The sequence below is a fragment of the Ipomoea nil genome, unplaced genomic scaffold (genome assembly GCF_001879475.1).
Source record: "Ipomoea nil cultivar Tokyo-kokei standard unplaced genomic scaffold, Asagao_1.1 scaffold0415, whole genome shotgun sequence".
Classification (NCBI taxonomy): domain Eukaryota; kingdom Viridiplantae; phylum Streptophyta; class Magnoliopsida; order Solanales; family Convolvulaceae; genus Ipomoea; species Ipomoea nil.
Genome location: NW_017616843.1, coordinates 3,304,702 through 3,323,897, shown reverse-complemented (window position 1 = coordinate 3,323,897; position 19,196 = coordinate 3,304,702). Strand labels below are relative to the sequence as shown.

Genomic DNA, 19,196 nt, shown 5'->3' with positions numbered 1-19,196 from the left:
ATAGTCAAGGTACTCAATTAACATTTTTGAAAGTCAAGTGTTGCAATTAACACAACCCCAATAGTCAGTGGACCAAAATTGAAATTTTCTCGTTTAAAATTGATTCGGCACTTATTGTGTTTCCTTATGCGTGTGGTTTATTTGGAGTCACCCACTCAAATCTCCTCGGAAGAATAGCGACAGAGAAGAATTCTGGAATCAATCTCCATTCCATCATCTCGTCGCCGCAGCTCTTGTTTCTCCATGGCCGACTCTTCGTCCAGGCGGTCGAAGCATCTGAAGGGTTCTTCGTCCGGCGCTGCTCAAGGTATTTTCTTCTCCTTTGCCTATTTCTTCTTAGTTTTATGTGTGTTTTTGTTTTTAGGTTGGTGTGGCCAGAGGGAGTGTGTTTGTGGTTCGATTCAGTGTGGCGGGGGATAGTCGATTTTTTGGGGCATGTGACACCTGCTTTGGCTGGCGTGGCGGCTTCTTGTGGCGATGGGTTGGGCTACCGGGTGGGGGTTTGTGGGGGTGTCACGGTGGTGGACTATTGGTGTGGTGGTGGTTTGTACCCTGTTATTTTTTTCCCCTAATTAAGGAGTTTGTTTTTCGACTGTGGCGGGGGGTGGTGGTAGCAGATGACGACTGTAGTTGGGGGTTTTGGGTTGTGGGGGGCGGGCGGGTGTTTTAGAGTGCTGTGGGGCGGGGTGGTCTTTGTTTTCTTGTTGAAATTGCATATACTTCTTCACGTAATCATATAATTAATCAATATTTTTGCATTATGTGTGAATGTCTGTGATGGGATCAAGATGTTTTCGGGCATTCTTCCTTCTAATGATCAAGTGTACCAGTAGCTGCTTAAATGCTATGCTTTCACTCAATTAGAACTAGTATTAGCATGAAAAGAAAATCTAAAAACTGAATAAATAAAGTCTTCCAATCCTTCTTGTCTTAGTCAAAATGATGTTAAACAAACTCCATTATTCACCTCTATAATTTGCTATGTTAGAGAGAGTCAAGGGAATTGTTGAGGAATTAGCTCATATATTCAATTCAAAATACATGGCTGATGAGTCTCAGCAGTGTATATAAATCTGTCCTCTTGTACAACTTTATTCATTGAAATACACAAATCGACGAATGTGAGAAGCTTATCCAAGATTCTTCTGGACATGAGAAGGACGTGAAGAAATGTGTTTTGCAACTTCACAATGTACCAGGTGGAGCAAAAGTGTTTCTGTTTGTGGCCAAGTTCTGTTATAATATCAAGACTAAACTCACAACAATGAATGTGGTCTCCCTTAAATGTGCAGCTGAGTATCTTCAAATGAGTGAAGATTTTGGAGAAGGAAACCTCGTTGCACAAGACAGGGAACTTCCTAAACGAAGTTCTCAGTTTCTAGGTGGACACAATCAAAGCCCTTCAAAGCTGCGAGGTTTGTATTAATGTCTAGTGGTAGCTAGTGTGTACACTGATACGACTATTAGTTGATTATGAATTGCCTAATCTCAGTCATCTTCGTCTTGATAGGTTGGGATAATATAAAAAAACAAATGTATGTGCGTACGGGGCAACCAGTCTGTGCAAATTGCTGTGTTGGTTAACAATGTGTATTTGAATTTAATTGTAATTTAATTTCTGAATTATTTTCGAAATAAACGTGCAATAGACATTTAACCTCTAACTAATCACATGGTTTGTACTAATGCGCTGGTTCTTTATGTTGACACCTTTACTGATAGTAACTGATCATGGTTTTGCCACCCTCAATCATCCTAATATTGATAAGATGTGAAATTTGTAAGAAACACATCTAGGTGCGTATAAGGCAACCAACGTGTTTATTATAAATTTTTTTTGTTAGTAGTTTCTTGGGGTACTGTGTTTAATTATGTTTTTTTATTTCATTTTTTTTTTTAATTTTCAATGCTTAGTTTTGGATGCCATTTTTTTTTTCTGGTGTTGTAATTGTTTTTAATGTGAAATTAAGGAACATTGTTTTGTTTTCATCCATATGGTTAGGTATGCATGTGTGTTGTGAATGTGCATGTGATTAATGTTCAGGGTGGTTGTGTGTTTCATCCATATTGTTAAGTAAAGTGTTGTTGGTATTTGCTACTGCTGTTTTTGTTGTCGGTTAAGCATTTATGTTGGTGCGCCACTAGTATTGCGTCGGTGCGTGTGTATTTTTATTTTTATTTTTTTTGGATTTTTTGGGATTGCGTAGTTAGGTATGGTGGTTTGTGCATAGTAGTATGTTACCTTGTACATGTTAGTGTGAAATTTAGTTGCTAATTGGCACTATTTTTTTTTTTTTTTTTACATTTAGGTTGGTGCTCTACTGTTGTTGGGTCGGTGCTTGTTTATTTATTAATTTATTATTTCTTAGGAGTTGGGGAGGTACCGTGGCTACGGGTGTTGGTTTGTGCGTATTAGTTTGTTGTCGTGTGTGAGTTAGCGGTACAGTTTTGATGCTAATTGGCATTACCGGTTTTTGGATTGCTTTCTTTATTTTGGTTCCTTAGTTTTATAATGCCTTAATTTTTATTTTATTTTTTAAAGAGAGACATATTGACAGTAGGGGGATGCGGTTTTGGGTTTGAGTATGCTTTTTTTTTTTTTTTTTGGTTTTTTTTTTTTTTTTTTTTTTTTTTTTTGTTACTCTGATTTATTCTTGTCATTCCCAGGTGATGTTCCAATTGAGCCGGTATGTGCTGTTGCGGGTGAGCCGGTAGTTGTTGTAGCGGTTGAGCCGGTAGGTGCTGGCAATGTGGTCGTACCTTTGCCACAGGCTGATGATGCCGAAGTTCCAGATCAGCCCGCACAATCAGCGCTGGATTCGGATGGCTCAGATGTTGAGCCCATTGAGGTTGATGAGGCTTTATTTCCCCCTCTGAAGATTCGCTCTACTCCGAAGCACCTAGTTCTAGTAGGTGATACATACATTTCACATTCTTGTTCAGCAACTTCATCTGTAATGGGTGGTGCACTTGCAATACAACAACATTTTCATAACTTTTTAATTTGTGCACAATATTAACGCCGTTGGTCAATAACAACATTCTTATCTATGCAATCACAAAACTACTACTCGAACATTTGTGAAGTAAACTACAAGAAAGAATATCGCATCTGTAGTCGCACTCTATGCACGCACTTATCGTTGTCTGCGCACTCTCCACCAAACTAACATCATTGCATGTTGTTATAAAAATCCATGTCGTTTCTATACTACAAACATTTGTATCATACGCACATACATCCCATTACGTTAGGTCATCCCTAAAAACTATAACACAGATAACAATAGGCACATAATTTTTTTTTTTTTTTTAAAAAACACAAACAAAACCAATTACCGCACCGTCTATATACTACTATGCACAGACTAATGTAGGTCTATGCACCCTATTAATAACCTACCATCATTACAAGTTGGAATCAAAATTCATGTCGTTCCTCATTTTCTCAAAACAGTCCCGCATGCACACACGTCTCGCTACATTTAGCTCGTTCAACCTAACAAATATAAATTTTAATATAGAAAACGTAGCCCTCGTCATACGCACACGCTATGCACAGACTACTGTTCGTCAATGCACCCGCCTGCTGAACTTCCGTTTCCTCTAGTCCTTATAATAAACGCGGGTGTTTGCACAAGCTACTACGCAACCATACTCATACCTATACGCTGTTAACATCGACACACAAACAAACCTCACTTATATTTCGTCCACCCCACCAACACAAAACTTATAAACAAATTTCCATGACATACGCACATGCATAGACACTACTACGCACCTACCTGTGTTGCTACAAGTCATTCGTGAAGTGTGCTCCTTGTTTCGCCGTCTTCTTCCGCCCGCTCGTCTGCACTCTCTCTCTTTTTCACGCGTTTTTTATTTCAACAGTTGACTGCATAATATCTTTATCAATCAATTACCATTCATAATATCCCTAATTTAATGCTTAAGATTCCATTACTATCATATCCATAATTAAACACATCAATACAATTACAATTTAATCCTTTTGAATTCTATATGTCCTTAAATAATTTCAAAATCTCTTATAATCTTAACCGTTTATGGGAAATTAATCAATGGATATCATGAGAACTCATGGACTCATGTATAATAGGGGGTGCATCGGATTCGAAGCATATATATATATATATATATATATATATATATATATATATATATATATATATATATATATATATATATATATATATATATATATATATATATATATATATATATATATATATATATATATATATATATATATATATATATATATTTGAAAGGAGCCTGTACGGCATTTATTCAAAATATGCAGAAATAGCAGCTGGTGGACTTGAGTCCGAATACATAATAGTCGTCTGAGTAAAGGCAATAGATGCTAAAGTATGCGCTAAATAATTTTCTAATCTTGGAACATAACGAATTAAACAGTACTCAAAAGTCAACATACTATTCCTGCAGCTATCAATGGCATAACCCAAGTATGATCGTGATGATCGAGTCGTAGATGATAGATATTGTTGTAGTACTAAACAATCCGTGAAGAGCTGGATAGAGTTTATTCCGCGATCTCTTAACCATGACAAAACATCTTTGCACGCTAGAGCCTCCGCCATTAGGGGTGTAAAACAATCTGACATAGGGGTGGTCATTGCGGAAATATATCCTCCTTGCGCATCTAGAATAATAGCTCCCGCCGCCGCCCTGTTCGTTCGCGGGTCGTATGCCGCGTCGAAGTAGCACTTGAGGAGATCCGCGTCTGGCGCAATTGATTGTGGCAATTGGTGTTCATCTGGCCGCACTGCAGCGCTGCTCGAAGGCAGCCCGTTCACTGCCGGCATGGCAGTGACAGTTGCGGCAAATGGCGGCAGTATGGCTGGTGGCGCTCCACCCTGCTCCGTTACGGCCACATTGGCCTGCGGCTGTGCATATGTCGGGTGAGCAATCTTCCAAGAGTGTACAGCTGAAGACGCCATCACAATTATTTTCTGAGGCCTGGGCAACTATGCGTCCCAAACAGCCCCATTCCTCGCACGCCAAATGTAGTATAGAATTGCCACTGCATAAATAATCTCATTATCATCTAAAATATTCATCAAATCATTAAACCAATCACTGAAAACATTTGTGACACTATTGGGGATTGGAAGGTGAGATTGTGCCCAAATGTTTGTTGTATAGCCACATGTGATCAAAGAATGCACAATATCCTCATGTGTAGTCCCACACATGGCACATGTTGGATCAATATCCACCCTCTTTATAAGTAGATTGTTTGTGGTGGGCAAAATATTACTCAGAGCTCTCCATATAAATGTCTTCCACTTTGGGGGGATCTTGAGTTTCCATAAAATCTTCCATTTATCAAAAGTTCCTAGTGGTTGGGAGTAATTACCCACTATCTTCCTGTACCCATTCTTGACTGAGTATTCACCATTTGGATCCCCATACCAGTACCACAAATCATCATAATCAGGTGACACATGTATTTTTTTAATCCGTTCCACATCATCCGCTATGAAAATATCCGTGAGAATATCCGGATCCCAGGTTCCTGTTTGTTGATCCATTAGACCCATCACCTTTGCCTGTGCCAATTGGGGTGGTTTTTCTGTTTCTATTCTCGGGTGGTTTTCATCATGTAACCAAGGGTGGTCCCAAATTAAAGTTGTTTTACCATCCCCTATTCTCCTCCTCACACCCCCACAAATTAATTCCTGAGCTGCCAAAATACTCCGCCAACAAAAAGTTGGGTTATTACCCAAGCATGCATCATAGAAAGAATTAGTGGGATAATACCTGGCCTTATAAACTCTCGAAACTAACGATTGCGGCTGTGTCAGAAAACGCCACCCTTGCTTTCCCAACATAGCAAGATTAAAGGCATGTAAGTCTTTAAATCCCAAACCTCCATACTGCTTTGGAATACATAGTTTATCCCATGCCTTCCAATGTATACCTTGTTCATTCTTGGAACTCCACCAATATCGATTCATGGTTCGCTCAATAGCAGTGCATAAAGTCATTGGCAGTAAAAAAACACTCATTGAAAAGGTAGGCATAGATTGGGATACACTTTTCAATAAAACTTCCTTTCCTGCTTGTGACAACAATTTTTTATTCCATGAGCTTATCCTCTGTCTTATCTTATCCTCAATATAAGAAAATGATGCCCTCCTATTTCTGCCCACAAACGATGGAAGCCCTAAATACTTCCCAAAATTCTGAGCCTGCACCACCCCCAATATATTGACAACCTCGTCCCTTATCTCTCCACGTGTATTTTTACTGTAACAAATATTTGACTTATGATAATTTACTGCCTGACCAGACATCTTCTCATACTCCGATAAACATCGTTTAATTACTTCTGCCTCCTGCACATTTGCCTTGAAAAAAAGTAAACTATCATCGGCAAAGAATAAGTGGGTAATGGAAGGTGCTCCTCTTGCAACCCTACAACCATGTATTCTCCTTTTGCCTGTGCCTGTTGCAATAATAGTGAAAGCCCTTCAGCACATATAATGAACAAATATGGCTAAAGGGGATCACCTTGTCTTAAACCACGAGTCGGGATTATCCGCTCACTCCGTGTCCCATTTACCAGCACACTATAAGATACAGTGGTTACACACATCACCAGTAATTCCACCCATCTTCCATCAAACCCTAGGGCCATTAACATCTTTTGTAAAAAGGACCATTCCATACGGTCGTAGGCTTTGGCCATATCCAGCTTTAAAGCCCCCCAACCCATGAGTCCACATTGTTTCTTGTTCAAATAATGGCCTACCTCTGCAGCTATCAATATATTATCTGTAATCAATCTCCCAGCTATGAATGCACTTTGTGACTCAGATATGATACTCTCCATCAAAGGCTTCATTCTAGCTGTAATAACTTTGGCCATAATTCTGTACACCACATTACTCAAAGCAATTGGCCTATAATCAGAAATCATCTCTGGGGTTTTCTTCTTTGGGATCAGTATAATATTTGTCTCATTCAATTTATCAGGGAACGAGTTAGTATTGAGACAATTGACAATATAAGCGAAAACATCAGTACCCACCACATCCCAGAAGTGCTGATAAAATCCAGGGTTCATCCCATCATGCCCTGGTGCCTTATCAGGATACATTGAAAACAATGCAGATTTAACCTCACTTTCTTCAAAATGGCTCAACAGGCCTTCATTCTGCGTGGCTGTCACTCGTGGTTGTATGCTCTCAAAGAAATTGTCATTAATAATAGGAGAACTCGAGTCAAAGATATCACGATAATAATGCAAGATACTATTCCTCATGGCATCTCCCTCAATCCAATCCCCATTACTATTCATAAGTTTCGTAATAGAATTCTTTTTCTTTAAGTGAGAAGCGCACCTGTGATAAAACCTGGTGTTCGCATCCGCGTCCTTGAGCCAATGTTGTTTGGCTTTCTGCCTCCAGTATGTATCCTCATGCAACTCAATACTAGTCAGACAGTCCTCTATCTTTTGAAACTCAGCTAGAGACCCAGGGTCCGTACGCCCTCTAAGCCGCATCTGGTCCTTCTTTAGGTTCAGTATTCTCTCCCCGAATTTGTGAAAACGGTCTCCACCCCAGCGTGTTAACAGCTCACCACAAAACGTGACACATTCCTGCAGCCCCCTACTCCTTCCTTCCTCCCAGGCTTTTTTCTACCACACCCCTACATCCCTCATCATGAAACCATGCCATCTCAAATCTAAAACCCCTTCTTAGACCACCTCTCCTTTCCCGAAGATTGAGAATCCCAAGGAAAAGAGCAGAATGATCTGATTTCTGGGTCAATATATTATGCACACTAGCATCAGGTACCAGCTCCCTCCACCCCTGTGTGGCCAAAACCTTATCCAATCGTTCCTCTATCCAGTTTGGCGTTCCCTTCCCTTTTTGCCAAGTAAAAGGATATCCTGTCATCGTTAACTGCGCCAATCCACACTCCTCAATAGTCTCCCCAAAACCCCGTAGTAAAGTGTCAGGATGCGGATTTCCACCTCATTTTTCATATTGAAATAAGAGATCATTAAAATCCCCTAATATAACCCATGGCAGATCAGATTTGTTTGCTAATGAACGAATAAGATCCCACGAATCTCTCCTCTGCGGTCGCCTTGGAAAGCCGTAGAAACCTGTCATCCTCCATTTTTCAAACCCTGGCATACTCACCTCAACATCCACATAATTATCAGAATAGGCTTATTAATCTTGCTGTATTATTCGATCTCCACAATAATGCCAAATCCCCACTCATTCCAGAACTATCAACTTTAAATAAACCATCAAATCCAAGCTTAACCCTGAGCCGCTCAGCCTAATCTCGGTTAACCTTGGTCTCCATCAGAAATACAAAATCGGGTTTCTTACGGGACACCATGTCCTCAATCTCCCGAACTGTCCGTGGATTACCCAAGCCACGGCAGTTCCAGCTCAAAGTACTCATAGAGTCGGGCGGGTCTGCATCGCAGCACCCGCCATCTGCAAGTTTTTTGAAACATCCGTCATTGCGATATCTTCCCCCACTACCACCCCCTCCTCTACCCCGTGTCCACCCTCACCCCCCTCCATCCCCCTCATTCTTTTCGCAACAGCATACACCGTGTCATGCCCCTCCCGCCTATCCCCTAAACTGCCCACGCCCTCCTCCGCCCCTCCACTCCTCACTCCCATTCCATCCACCGCCACCACATTCCCCTTCGGCTTTTCCCCCAATGGGACCAACCATGGATCCCCAATATCCCTCGGACCACGCACCCCCCCCCCCCCCCCGGGTCTCAACTCATCTTATACGGGAATTGTTCAACCGGCACAGTAGCATTCCGGGCTTTTAGACAAAACCTATACGAATGCCCCATCAACCCACAATAAAACAAAAGGTGTGTAGCCTTTCATACCTGAAATTGATCCAACAGTACGTTCTATCACACTTCATCATTCTCATCCTTCGTTTAATTGGTTTGTCCACCGGAATTGCAACTCGTATCCGATAATACGTTAGCCAAGGTGCATCAAGGAAACGATCATCCAGTCTAACAAAAATCCCCAGAAAATTCCCAATTTGCTCGAGTATTTTCTCCGATGTATATCCAAATGGTATGTCATAACATTGTACCCACAACTCCACGGTATCAAGATGTACCTCAGTCAGAATTGCGCCCGGTGGGAGTTGTTTGCAAACTAGTGTATGATTCTGGAATGCCCAGGGACCACCCTCCAACACATAATGTATATCCGTATAGTGATAGAAAACAAACATGAATAATTTTGGTTGCACCTCGGTTATTTGTACCCCCGCACCGGTTGCCAAACGGAAGCAAGCACCTGCCGCATGAACTCAACTTTGATCGCCCTCTCCGTTAGAAAACGGCCGACCAACACCCAAGTTTCCTCCTCCTCCACGGTCCGTTCCTCATCACCTTCCTCCTCCGTAGCCGGAATCAATGTCGCCTCCTCCTCCTCCAGCACGAGATCGGCCCACCGCACCGCCAAGCCGGCGACTTCCTCTCCAACTGGCGTCATCTCCATCCTCCCGTCAAGCAGGCCGGAAGCACCGTTGCCTGCCCAAACATGGTGTCCTCGGTAAAAGACCTTGACACGCGAGACACCGTCGGAAAAACACAACCAATTGCATTACACGTGGAGTTGAAGTTGGACTCTACGATGCAACCAACTAGGGATGATTGGCGTGAAGGCTTGTGCAAACCAAGGAGGCGAGTTGGGAACTCGTGCTAAGGACTCGCAAAGGCCTTAAAAGTAAAAATGCTAAGGATGGACCAGGACTCCTTCAAACCATGGATATCGTTCAAGCAAATCAGAGGGCTCCTTACAAGTTGTATGAAATCAAAAACGACGTAGTCCGTGGTGCTAGGCAAAAAAGTAAAAGAGCACATTTGTGCCAAGGCCTCAAGAGTTATTAAGGACCCACAAGGAAATGAGATGACTCGTAAAGTCACCGAGTCATTCCGCAACGAGATTAGGTAACCAACTGCGCTTCAGGGAGATAAAGAACAGGGCACCTTCATCATTGATATATATATATATATATATATATATATATATATATATATATATATATATATATATATATATATATATATATAGATGTTCTAGTCGTGTCAATTTTTTGACGAATCAAAACTTGTTAATACTAAATACTAACATATTTTTTATATTATCAAATGTAATTGCAATTGAATTGAAATGAAAATGTAGTTGTGTTGAAATGAAACTGCAGTGTATATAAAATGAAACTGAATAACATTTTATATATTTGAGTGCATATTGTGCAATGAAACTGTAGTTATTTCCAAATGATAATGTAGTTGTGTTTTAGGGTCCGTTTTGAAAGCAGGAAAATGACTTCTGAAAAATGTTTTTCGAGTTTTCAGTGTTTGGATGCAATAGGAAAATATTTTCCATTGACTGGGAAAAATGAAGCCATTTTGGTGGAAAATGACTTCCTCTAAAATTTGGTGGAAGTCATTTTCCGCCAAAATGTTTAATTATACAATTCTACTCATTTTTCAGAAAATGCAATCAAACACACCAAGTTTTCCAAAACGCCTTGAATTGTATTTGAATATTGATTTGTGGATTATACTTTTTTAGTTAGTTTAGCCTGTGCATCTAGGTTCTCAAACCTAAATGTGGCATAGTACCCCGACTCTTATGTTTAGCTTCGGCTCTGTTTCGGTAACAATGATAGATTCGACTTTATTTCATAAGCTTTAAATGCTTTTAAAATTAGGGGTGTTACAACTGGGTTCGGAGACTTTCATGCGGCTGTACTGTGTAGCTGTTGGATACAAAAAGGTGACCTACTTTTTTGTCCTTTTGTACAGACAAAGGTACCAATCATTTAATGCTCCTTGATATTTGAAATATCATTCCTAGGACACCATTTGTCTAGGATGATTCACCCAGCAGTGAGACTTGGACAAACATGCATCTGAATAAACATATATAAGTTGTCCAATCAAGTCATCTTTTGACTTGCAGTCTCGGTTTCAAGGAACGAAAGATTGACCTTATCTTTCGTTTTCTTTTCAGATCTAATGATTTTCTTTATCATTTGGTGTTCACACGAGAGTTAGACCCTTCCAAACTTTAATCTAGGCTGATCTCTCGGTCTCCTCTTGATCTTCTCTTCTCTTCAAAAAGTCCTAATAGACTAAGACCTGCTCTGATTCGTGTTAGTGTTTTATTCAGCACGAATCACAAGTTGAGCAAGAACAATTTTCGTCTAACACGAAAGATGTAACGAAACAAGAACAAAAGAGGAGTCTACATTCCTAATAAGTTTGGTATCATCAAAATCTAAGTAAACTTTTTTCTAATACTTTATTTTTATACACTAAAAGGACAAAAAAAAAAAAAAAATTACGTAATAGGCAGCTAACTGTGCAAACAAATGTATGTCATTGGATTCGTATCAAATCCATTTCGCTTTCTTTAGGCGCTCTGGACACTGGCTTCAATTATTTGCTGAAATTGCATTCTTTCCAGCTAGATATTTTCTTTTACTCGACTAAATTTATATTTTTAATTTTAGAGCACAATATTTATTCCTTTTGCAAAATATCTCCATACATATTTTATTGAATTTTAAAGTTTTACGAGTCAATTTAAACTTCAATGCATTGACCAAAACAAATATTATAATTAATTTTGTAAAATTTGGTCCACACTAGTCTCAATGAGTTTTTTATGCACCAACCAAGACCGCTATGTTGGGACAACTCTAATAGCTAGGATTCCTCGTTACTTAAAAGGAACATGTTAATACTAAATACTAATATGTTATTTGTGTGTTAACAAATTATGTTAAAAATTATTAAATGTTAGTCATTTACTCAACCAGATTAGGTGAACATTTTAAAGTAGTTATAACAATTATAGTTTAGAGTATCACTCAATAATTTTCCATCCACGACTTGTTGGCTCGATCACATGTGCATCAATCGTTATGCTATGGACCTGTGTCCAGCATGTATTGTGGACACAGTAACGGTGTCGTTAGTGGCACCGTTATCTTCCATTTTTTTTTTAATTTCAGACAACTTCGTTATAGGAGTATATGTTCATAATTTTATCACTATATGTTTATAATGTCAGAGCTCTGTGTTCATAATTCCATAACTGTACATTCATACTTCAATAACTGTACATTCATAATTCTGTAACTGTACATTCATAATTCAATAACTGTAAATTCATAATTTTCGAAGCTCTATGTTCACAATTTTAGATCTATATGTTCATAATTTTATCACTATATGTTCATATTGTAAGTTCAAAATGTCCGAGCTCTGTGTTCATAATTCCATAACTGTACATTCATAATTCCATAACTGTACATTCATAATTTTCGAAGCTCTATATTCACAATTTTAGAGCTCTATGTTCATAATTTTATCATTATATGTTCATAATTGTAAGTTCATAATGTCATAGCTCTGTGTTCATAATTCCATAACTTACATTCATAATTCCATAACTGTACATTCAGAATTTCATAACTGTACATTCATAACTACACAAACGAATAATGCCGTTAACGGCGAGACAATATCAAATTTTTTAAAAACTGGAATGCCGCGTTTTCGCTAAAAACGACGTCGTTTTGGACTCGTGTCCAAAGCATAATTTGCGCATGTCAATCATTATGTTGTGGAACCGTGTCCACCTTGTAAGGTGGACACGATTCTATGTTCATAATTAATTAACTATATGTTCATAATTATAAAGCTATATATTCATGATTTTTGAACTTTATATTCATAATTATTGAACTCTATATTCACAATTACAGAACTCTATGTTCATAATTATTAAACTATATATTCATAATTATAAAACTATATATTCATAATTTTTGAACTTTATATTCATAATTATTGAATATCTATATTAATAATTGCAGAACTATATGTTTATAATTATATTCACAACTCTATGTTCATAATTTTTAAACAATATATTTGTAATTATAAACAATTTTAAAAATGTGTTCACATTACAAGGTGGATAAGATTCATAGCATAATTTGCCCAAAGGGAGCACTCACAACTTGTTGGGTCACAAGTGCATAGTTGGTCCCTTGTATAAATTATTTGCTCAAGTTAAGCTCCTTATCTTCCAGCTGGATATTTCTTTAATGCCTAATTTAATTAATATATGATCATCTCCTATAAATTTTCTAGCACTTTTTTTTTTTTTTTGTTATTAGCTTAATTACTTATTTCATATATGATTGTAAATTTAGTCTAACTTATGGAATTAATTATAATGTTAGAGTGCAGTATATCTGAAATAATTTAGAAATTTGAGTTAATTCCATTTTTGGTCCTAAATTTATAGGTGACAATCTACTATTAGTTCTTTTTATTAGAATATCCTCATTTAATCTTAATATTATTGTGACATGATCATTTTTAGTCCTTTATCAACAAAATTGTTGAAATATCGTTAAATACAATATATTTCAATCTTTTTTTATACAAAGTGTTGGGTAATAAGGTTGAAAAATCCCAAAAATAATAATCCTAAAAAAAAATTAATATTATATGGGAAAGCAGAAAAACTGGGAAGGAAAAAGTTGAGTATTTGGGTATATAACTTTATAATTATGAATATATATTCATTGTATTATACGATATTTTAATAGGTATGTATACGTAGCAACTCAAAAAATAGGTATAATAAATTTCTGACCGTTTGACATATAAGACAATAGAAATTGTACGTACAGAAACAGCAAATAGGATTTGTTCTTTTGGAAAAAGCAAATAGGATGTTTCCTTGGAGTTTCATGACTCCTTCGAGTGAATTTATCTCCTGACTTTGGTGACTCTCTCTCTCTCTCTGATCCATAAATTTGTTTGGTAAAATTATTTTTTATTGAGTTTTGTTAGGATCAAAACGGGTTCACAACACCAAAATACAATAGCGACTTGAACTGGAAATATTGAGAATAAATTTCTAGTGTAAAATTTAAAATAAATCATACACAAAATAAGGCAAATTGAAGAAGAATTTTCTGTATTGGCAAAAGGATATTACAATATGAATTACAGATATAACTCTCTAATTTTACTCTCCATTTTTTGCTATATTCTCTCTGTATTTCGAAAGAATGATACAGATGAGCTAGATGAGATGAACAAAATGAATGAAGGATGGTGCCTATTTATAGCAGTAAAATGGCCTAGAGATTTGCAAAGCATTTAATGCCACATTGAATGCCTAGGAACTTGTAAGGTATGGAAACCCACTCCTGCAAGGTTTCTCCAAGTAAAAGCTATGCTCCAACCTCATCTCCAACCTTTCATCTTTTGTCTTATTCAAACCTCCTCTCATACCTCATCTCCTACGTCATCTCATTCTTTGTCATTATTCAAACCTCTTCTCCTACCTCATCTCCTCCCACATTTTGACTTTAGTATTTACAAATTTCCCACTTAAAGTCATAATGTGGATCTTCATCCTTTTTGCCAACTCCCTGCTGCTTGCATTTCTGTTAGGCCAATTGAGGATCTACACCATACGAATTTATCGTTGGTAACCGGCTTTGTTAACATATCTGCTAGGTTATCTTTAGTATGGATTTTCTGTATATCCACACTTCCTTCTTCCACATTTTCACGAACAAAGTGATACTGAACTCGTACGTGTTTCGTCTTGGAATGAAATGTTGGATTCTTTGTCAAGTACAAAGCGCTCTGACTGTCACAAAATAGAGTCATTTTCTCTAATTTGTGCCCGAGCTCCTCCAATAGCATTTGCAACCATATTGCCTCTTTACTTTTGAGTAGCCACTATATATTCTGCTTCTGTCGTTGAAGTTGCCACAACTGACTGCAACTTCGAGACCCAGCTTACTGCTCCGCCAGCAAGAGTAATCACATAACCCATGGTGGATTTACTACAATCAAGATTACCTGCATAATCTGAATCAACATAGCCTTTAATAATGAAGTCTGGTCCTCCATAACACAATGCAATATCTGAGGTACCCTTGATATATCTAAGGATCCTCTTCACAGCATTCCAATGCTCTATACCAAGATTCGCCATATATCGACTGACCGCTCCCACTGCATGTGCAATGTCTGGTCTAGTGCAGATCATAGCAAACATTAAACTGCTCACTGCTGATGCATACGGTACTCGAGACATCTCCACCCTCACTGCTTTGTTGCTAGGACTCATACTTGAGGATAACTTGAAATTAATAGAAAGAGGGGTAGAAATTGGCTTACAATCTTGCATGTTGAAGCGCCGCAAGATTTTCTTCAGATAATTCTGCTGAGAAAGCCAAATCTTCCTATAATTTCTGTCTCGGTGAATTTGCATCCCTAGAATCTTGTTTGCTGGTCCCAAGTCCTTCATTTCAAATTCCCTAGAGAGCCTTCATCTCCGTGATTCGATCATTGTTGGGGCCTACTACCAACATGTCGTCCTCATACAACAGCAAGATGATAAACTGATTATCATCAAATCTCTTGCAATATGCGCAAGGATCGGAATTAAATCTGTTGTATCCAAGGCTCAGAATGAATGAATCAAATCTCTTATACCAACATCTCGGCGCCTGTTTGAGACCGTATAGATTTGGTCAACCTGCAAACCAAGTTCCCTTTTCCTTCTTCTTCAAAACCTTCTGGTTGGAGCATGTACATTTCTTCTTCAAGTTCTCCATGTAGAAATGCAGTTTTCACATCCAACTGCTCAAGATACAAGTCAAACACAGCACACATCGCTAGGACTCGTATCGTTGTAAGTCATACAACAGGAGAAAATATCTCGTTGAAATCAACTCCTTCCTTTTGAGCAAATCCTTTCACAATTAATCGTGCACGATACCGTTCCACTTGGTTGTTGCTATCTCGTTTGATCTTATAGACCCATTTGTTTCCAATAGCCTTCCTTCCTCGTGGTAACGGGACAAATTCCCATGTTTTATTCTTATGGAGAGCTTTAATTTCTTCTTGCATTGCTGTCATCCACAGAGATGCATCTGGACCTTTTATTGCCTCATGGTAAGTAAATGGCTCACCATCTTCTGTTAATAGACAGTATGCAACATTTCCCTCCATAGAATAATCTAAGTGCCAAGCTGGTTGCTTCCTCTCCCGAGTTGATCGTCGAACTTTTGAAGTTGAAGACTCAGCTTGATCTTGTTCATCATGCTCCATTGTTGCCTCAGGGGAAACTGGAATTTCTTCTTCCTTTCTTCCCTCAACTTGTACTGTTGTAGTTACTGGCTTCTCTTTCCCAGTGCTTTAACTCTCTTGTACCTTCCCTTCTACAAATAGAACATCTCTGCTGATGATAACCTTGTGGGCAGTGGGATCCCACAGGCGATACCCCTTCACTCCATCAGCATACCCTAAGAAAACACATTTTTTTGATTTTGGATCAAGTTTAGATGTTTCTTGAGCGTTGTATATCACATATGCCGGACTCCCAAATGTATGTAAGTGAGAATAACTAGATGGCTTACACGTCCACATTTCCATTGGCGTTTTCAGATCAATTGCGGTTGATGGTGACCGATTGATCACATAACAGGCTGTCTTGACTGCTTCTGCCCAAAATGAATTTGCCAAATTTGCAGTCATCAACATTGCCCTTGTTCTTTCCAACAAGGTTTTGTTCATCCGCTCTGCCACTCTATTTTGTTGTGGAGTATACGCCACCATGAACTGCCGCTTGATACCTTCTTGTAGACAGAATTTATTAAATTCATCACTAGTGTATTCTCCTCCATTGTCCGACCTCAAACACTTGATCTGTTTCTCGGATTCAAGTTCCACACGCGCTTTGAAGAATTTGAAAACTTCAAATACATCCGCCTTCCGCTTGATTGGATACACCCAACATCTCCTTGAGTAGTCGTCGATGAAGGATACAAAATACTTTGCACCTCCCAGGGATATAACTGGTGCTTGCCAAACATCAGAGTGGATTAGCTCCAAGATAGCCTTGCTCTTTGCTTTAGAGCTCTCGAACTTCAATCTATGCTGCTTACTTGTAACACAATGCTCACAAAAAGGTAATGAAACCTTCGTTAGCCTCGGAAGAAGATGTTGATCAGCAAGAATCTTTAGACCTCGTTCCGACATGTGGCCAAGTTTTTGATGCCACATCATCGTTGATTCCTCTACAAGATTGTCTGCTGCAACAGCTGCTTCTCCTTGTAGTTGTGTTTCTCCTTTAAGCATGTATAGATTGGCTGCTATCTTTTCAGCTTTCATCACAACAAGCGCGCCCTTGATTACTTTGATGATCCCATCTTGAATGTGAATCTTACATTCACGACTATCTAGTTGTCCTAGAGACAATAGATTTTTCTTCAGGCCTTTCACGTGTCGTACCTCTTGGATAGTGCGAAACGTACCATCAAACATTTTTAGTTTAATAGTACCAATACCAACAATCTCTAAGGCATGATCACCTCCCATGAACACTGATCCTCCAGAGACAGGTTCATATTCATGAAACCATTCTTTCCGTGAGGTCATATGCCATGTTGCTCCTGAGTCCATTAGCCAGACATCAGCTAGACTTTTCCTACCTTCAACAATCGTTGCTGTTTCACCAAATAAAACTTCACCTCCATCCGATGTACTCACAACACATCCCTGAGTATTTGATGTCTCGGGATTTTTGCCTTTGGCCCCATCCTTCTTGAGCTGCCAACAATCATTCTTGTAGTGCCCCTTTTTGCCACAGTGAAAACACTTGACATTCTTCTTACCCCTTGACTTTGATCTACCTCGGTTGTGACTCCCACTGGAGCCAGGCTCCGTTGATCTTCCTCTTGTCAATGTCAACGCCTGAGATTGTTGTGAAATTCCAACTTTGTCTTCTTTGTTTTTGCGCCGACTTTCTTCTTCAAGAACCGCAACTGCAATATCATCGAAGACAAGTACTCCTTGTTGTTGACTAGATTGATAATGAGTTGATCATATGAATCCGGTAGACTTTGGAGTAAGATTTCAGAACGTTCATTCACTTCTATTTTATAACTCAACGCCGAGAGTTGTGAAAATAGAGTGTTTAGAGTGTTGATGTGCTCAGTTACTGTGGATGTCTCCATCATCCTGAAAGTGTATAATTTCCTCTTCAAGAAGATCTTGTTGTGCAGTGATTTGGCCTCATACAAATTTACGAGAGTATCCCATACCTCTTTTGCCGTACCTTTTTCCGCCACACTTGACAGAACTTCATCAGCAAGTGCTAAGTGCAGATTGGCTATAGCGTTGCTATCCATCTCTGTCCACTTCGCATCGTCAGTGAAATCGGCCGGTCTTTCTTCAATTGCTACTACGCAGTTATCTTTCCTGAGAACTACTTTCATTCTCATTTTCCACAACGAGAAATTGTTCCCATTGAACTTTTCAATCTCGTACTTTCCCGTCATTGTAAGTGGTGTTCTTGATTAAGATCCTGAACAATATATCTAAATAGTATCGTATAATAGAACACTACCGGTCCTGTGAACAGTACACCAGGAAAATATTTCTAGAGAAGAGAGGTGAGTCACAAATGGACTGCTTAAATACCAAGTCTTAACTAGAGCTTTTCCTAGACATGTACAATCACTTTACCAGTATGAATTCTAACATAAACGATACAATAAAGATATATTTATGAACCAACCTGAGGCTCTGATACCACTTGTTAGGATTGAAACGGGTTCACAACACCAAAATACAATAGCGACTTGAACTGGAAATATTGAGAATAAATTTCTAGTGTAAGATTTAAAATAAATCATACACAAAATAAGGCAAATTGAAGAAGAATTTTCTGTATTGGCAAAAGGATATTACAATAGGAATTACAAATATAACTCTCTAATTTTACTCTCTATTTTTTGCTATATTCTCTCTGTATTTCGAAAGAATGATACATATGAGCTAGATGAGATGAACAAAATGAATGAAGGATGGTGCCTATTTATAGCAGTAAAATGGCCTAGAGATTTGCAAAGCATTTAATGCCACATTGAATGCCTAGGAACTTGTAAGGTATGGAAACCCACTCCTGCAAGTTTTCTCCAAGTAAAAGCTATGCTCCAACCTCATCTCCAACCTTTCATCTTTTGTCTTATTCAAACCTCCTCTCATACCTCATCTCCTACCTCATCTCCTT

The 19,196-nt window shown here is 38.6% G+C and overlaps 2 protein-coding genes across 10 annotated transcripts in view; both read left to right on the top strand.

The window, feature by feature from the left end:
- LOC109172312 (probable disease resistance protein At4g27220) overlaps positions 1–19,196 on the top strand; it is a 96,170-nt gene that overhangs the window by 11,004 nt on the left and 65,970 nt on the right. The gene's annotated exons all lie outside the window — the stretch shown is intronic.
- Positions 19–3,042, top strand: LOC109172313. Of its 5 annotated transcripts, XM_019321499.1 has the most exons (4): positions 19–307; positions 1,130–1,199; positions 1,293–1,415; positions 2,668–3,042. In XM_019321499.1, the coding sequence occupies exons 3-4, from the start codon at positions 1,307–1,309 to the stop codon at positions 3,018–3,020; spliced, it is 462 nt and encodes a 153-aa protein (XP_019177044.1). In that variant the 5' UTR covers positions 19–307; positions 1,130–1,199; positions 1,293–1,306; the 3' UTR covers positions 3,021–3,042. The 5 variants fall into 5 exon arrangements, with proteins under 5 accessions (XP_019177044.1, XP_019177040.1, XP_019177043.1 ...); XM_019321495.1 differs by lacking the exon at positions 1,130–1,199; XM_019321498.1 differs by having other exon boundaries at positions 1,160–1,415.

What these genes read in the sequence shown, in the direction of transcription:
- LOC109172313 (XM_019321495.1), top strand. Translation starts at nt 244, where the DNA reads ATGGCCGACTCTTCGTCCAGGCGGTCGAAGCATCTGAAGGGTTCTTCG. An exon ending in TTCGTCCGGCGCTGCTCAAG is followed by an intron (nt 308 to 1,292) that starts GTATTTTCTTCT and finishes TTAAATGTGCAG; the next exon opens with CTGAGTATCTTCAAATGAGT. An exon ending in AAGCCCTTCAAAGCTGCGAG is followed by an intron (nt 1,416 to 2,667) that starts GTTTGTATTAAT and finishes TGTCATTCCCAG; the next exon opens with GTGATGTTCCAATTGAGCCG.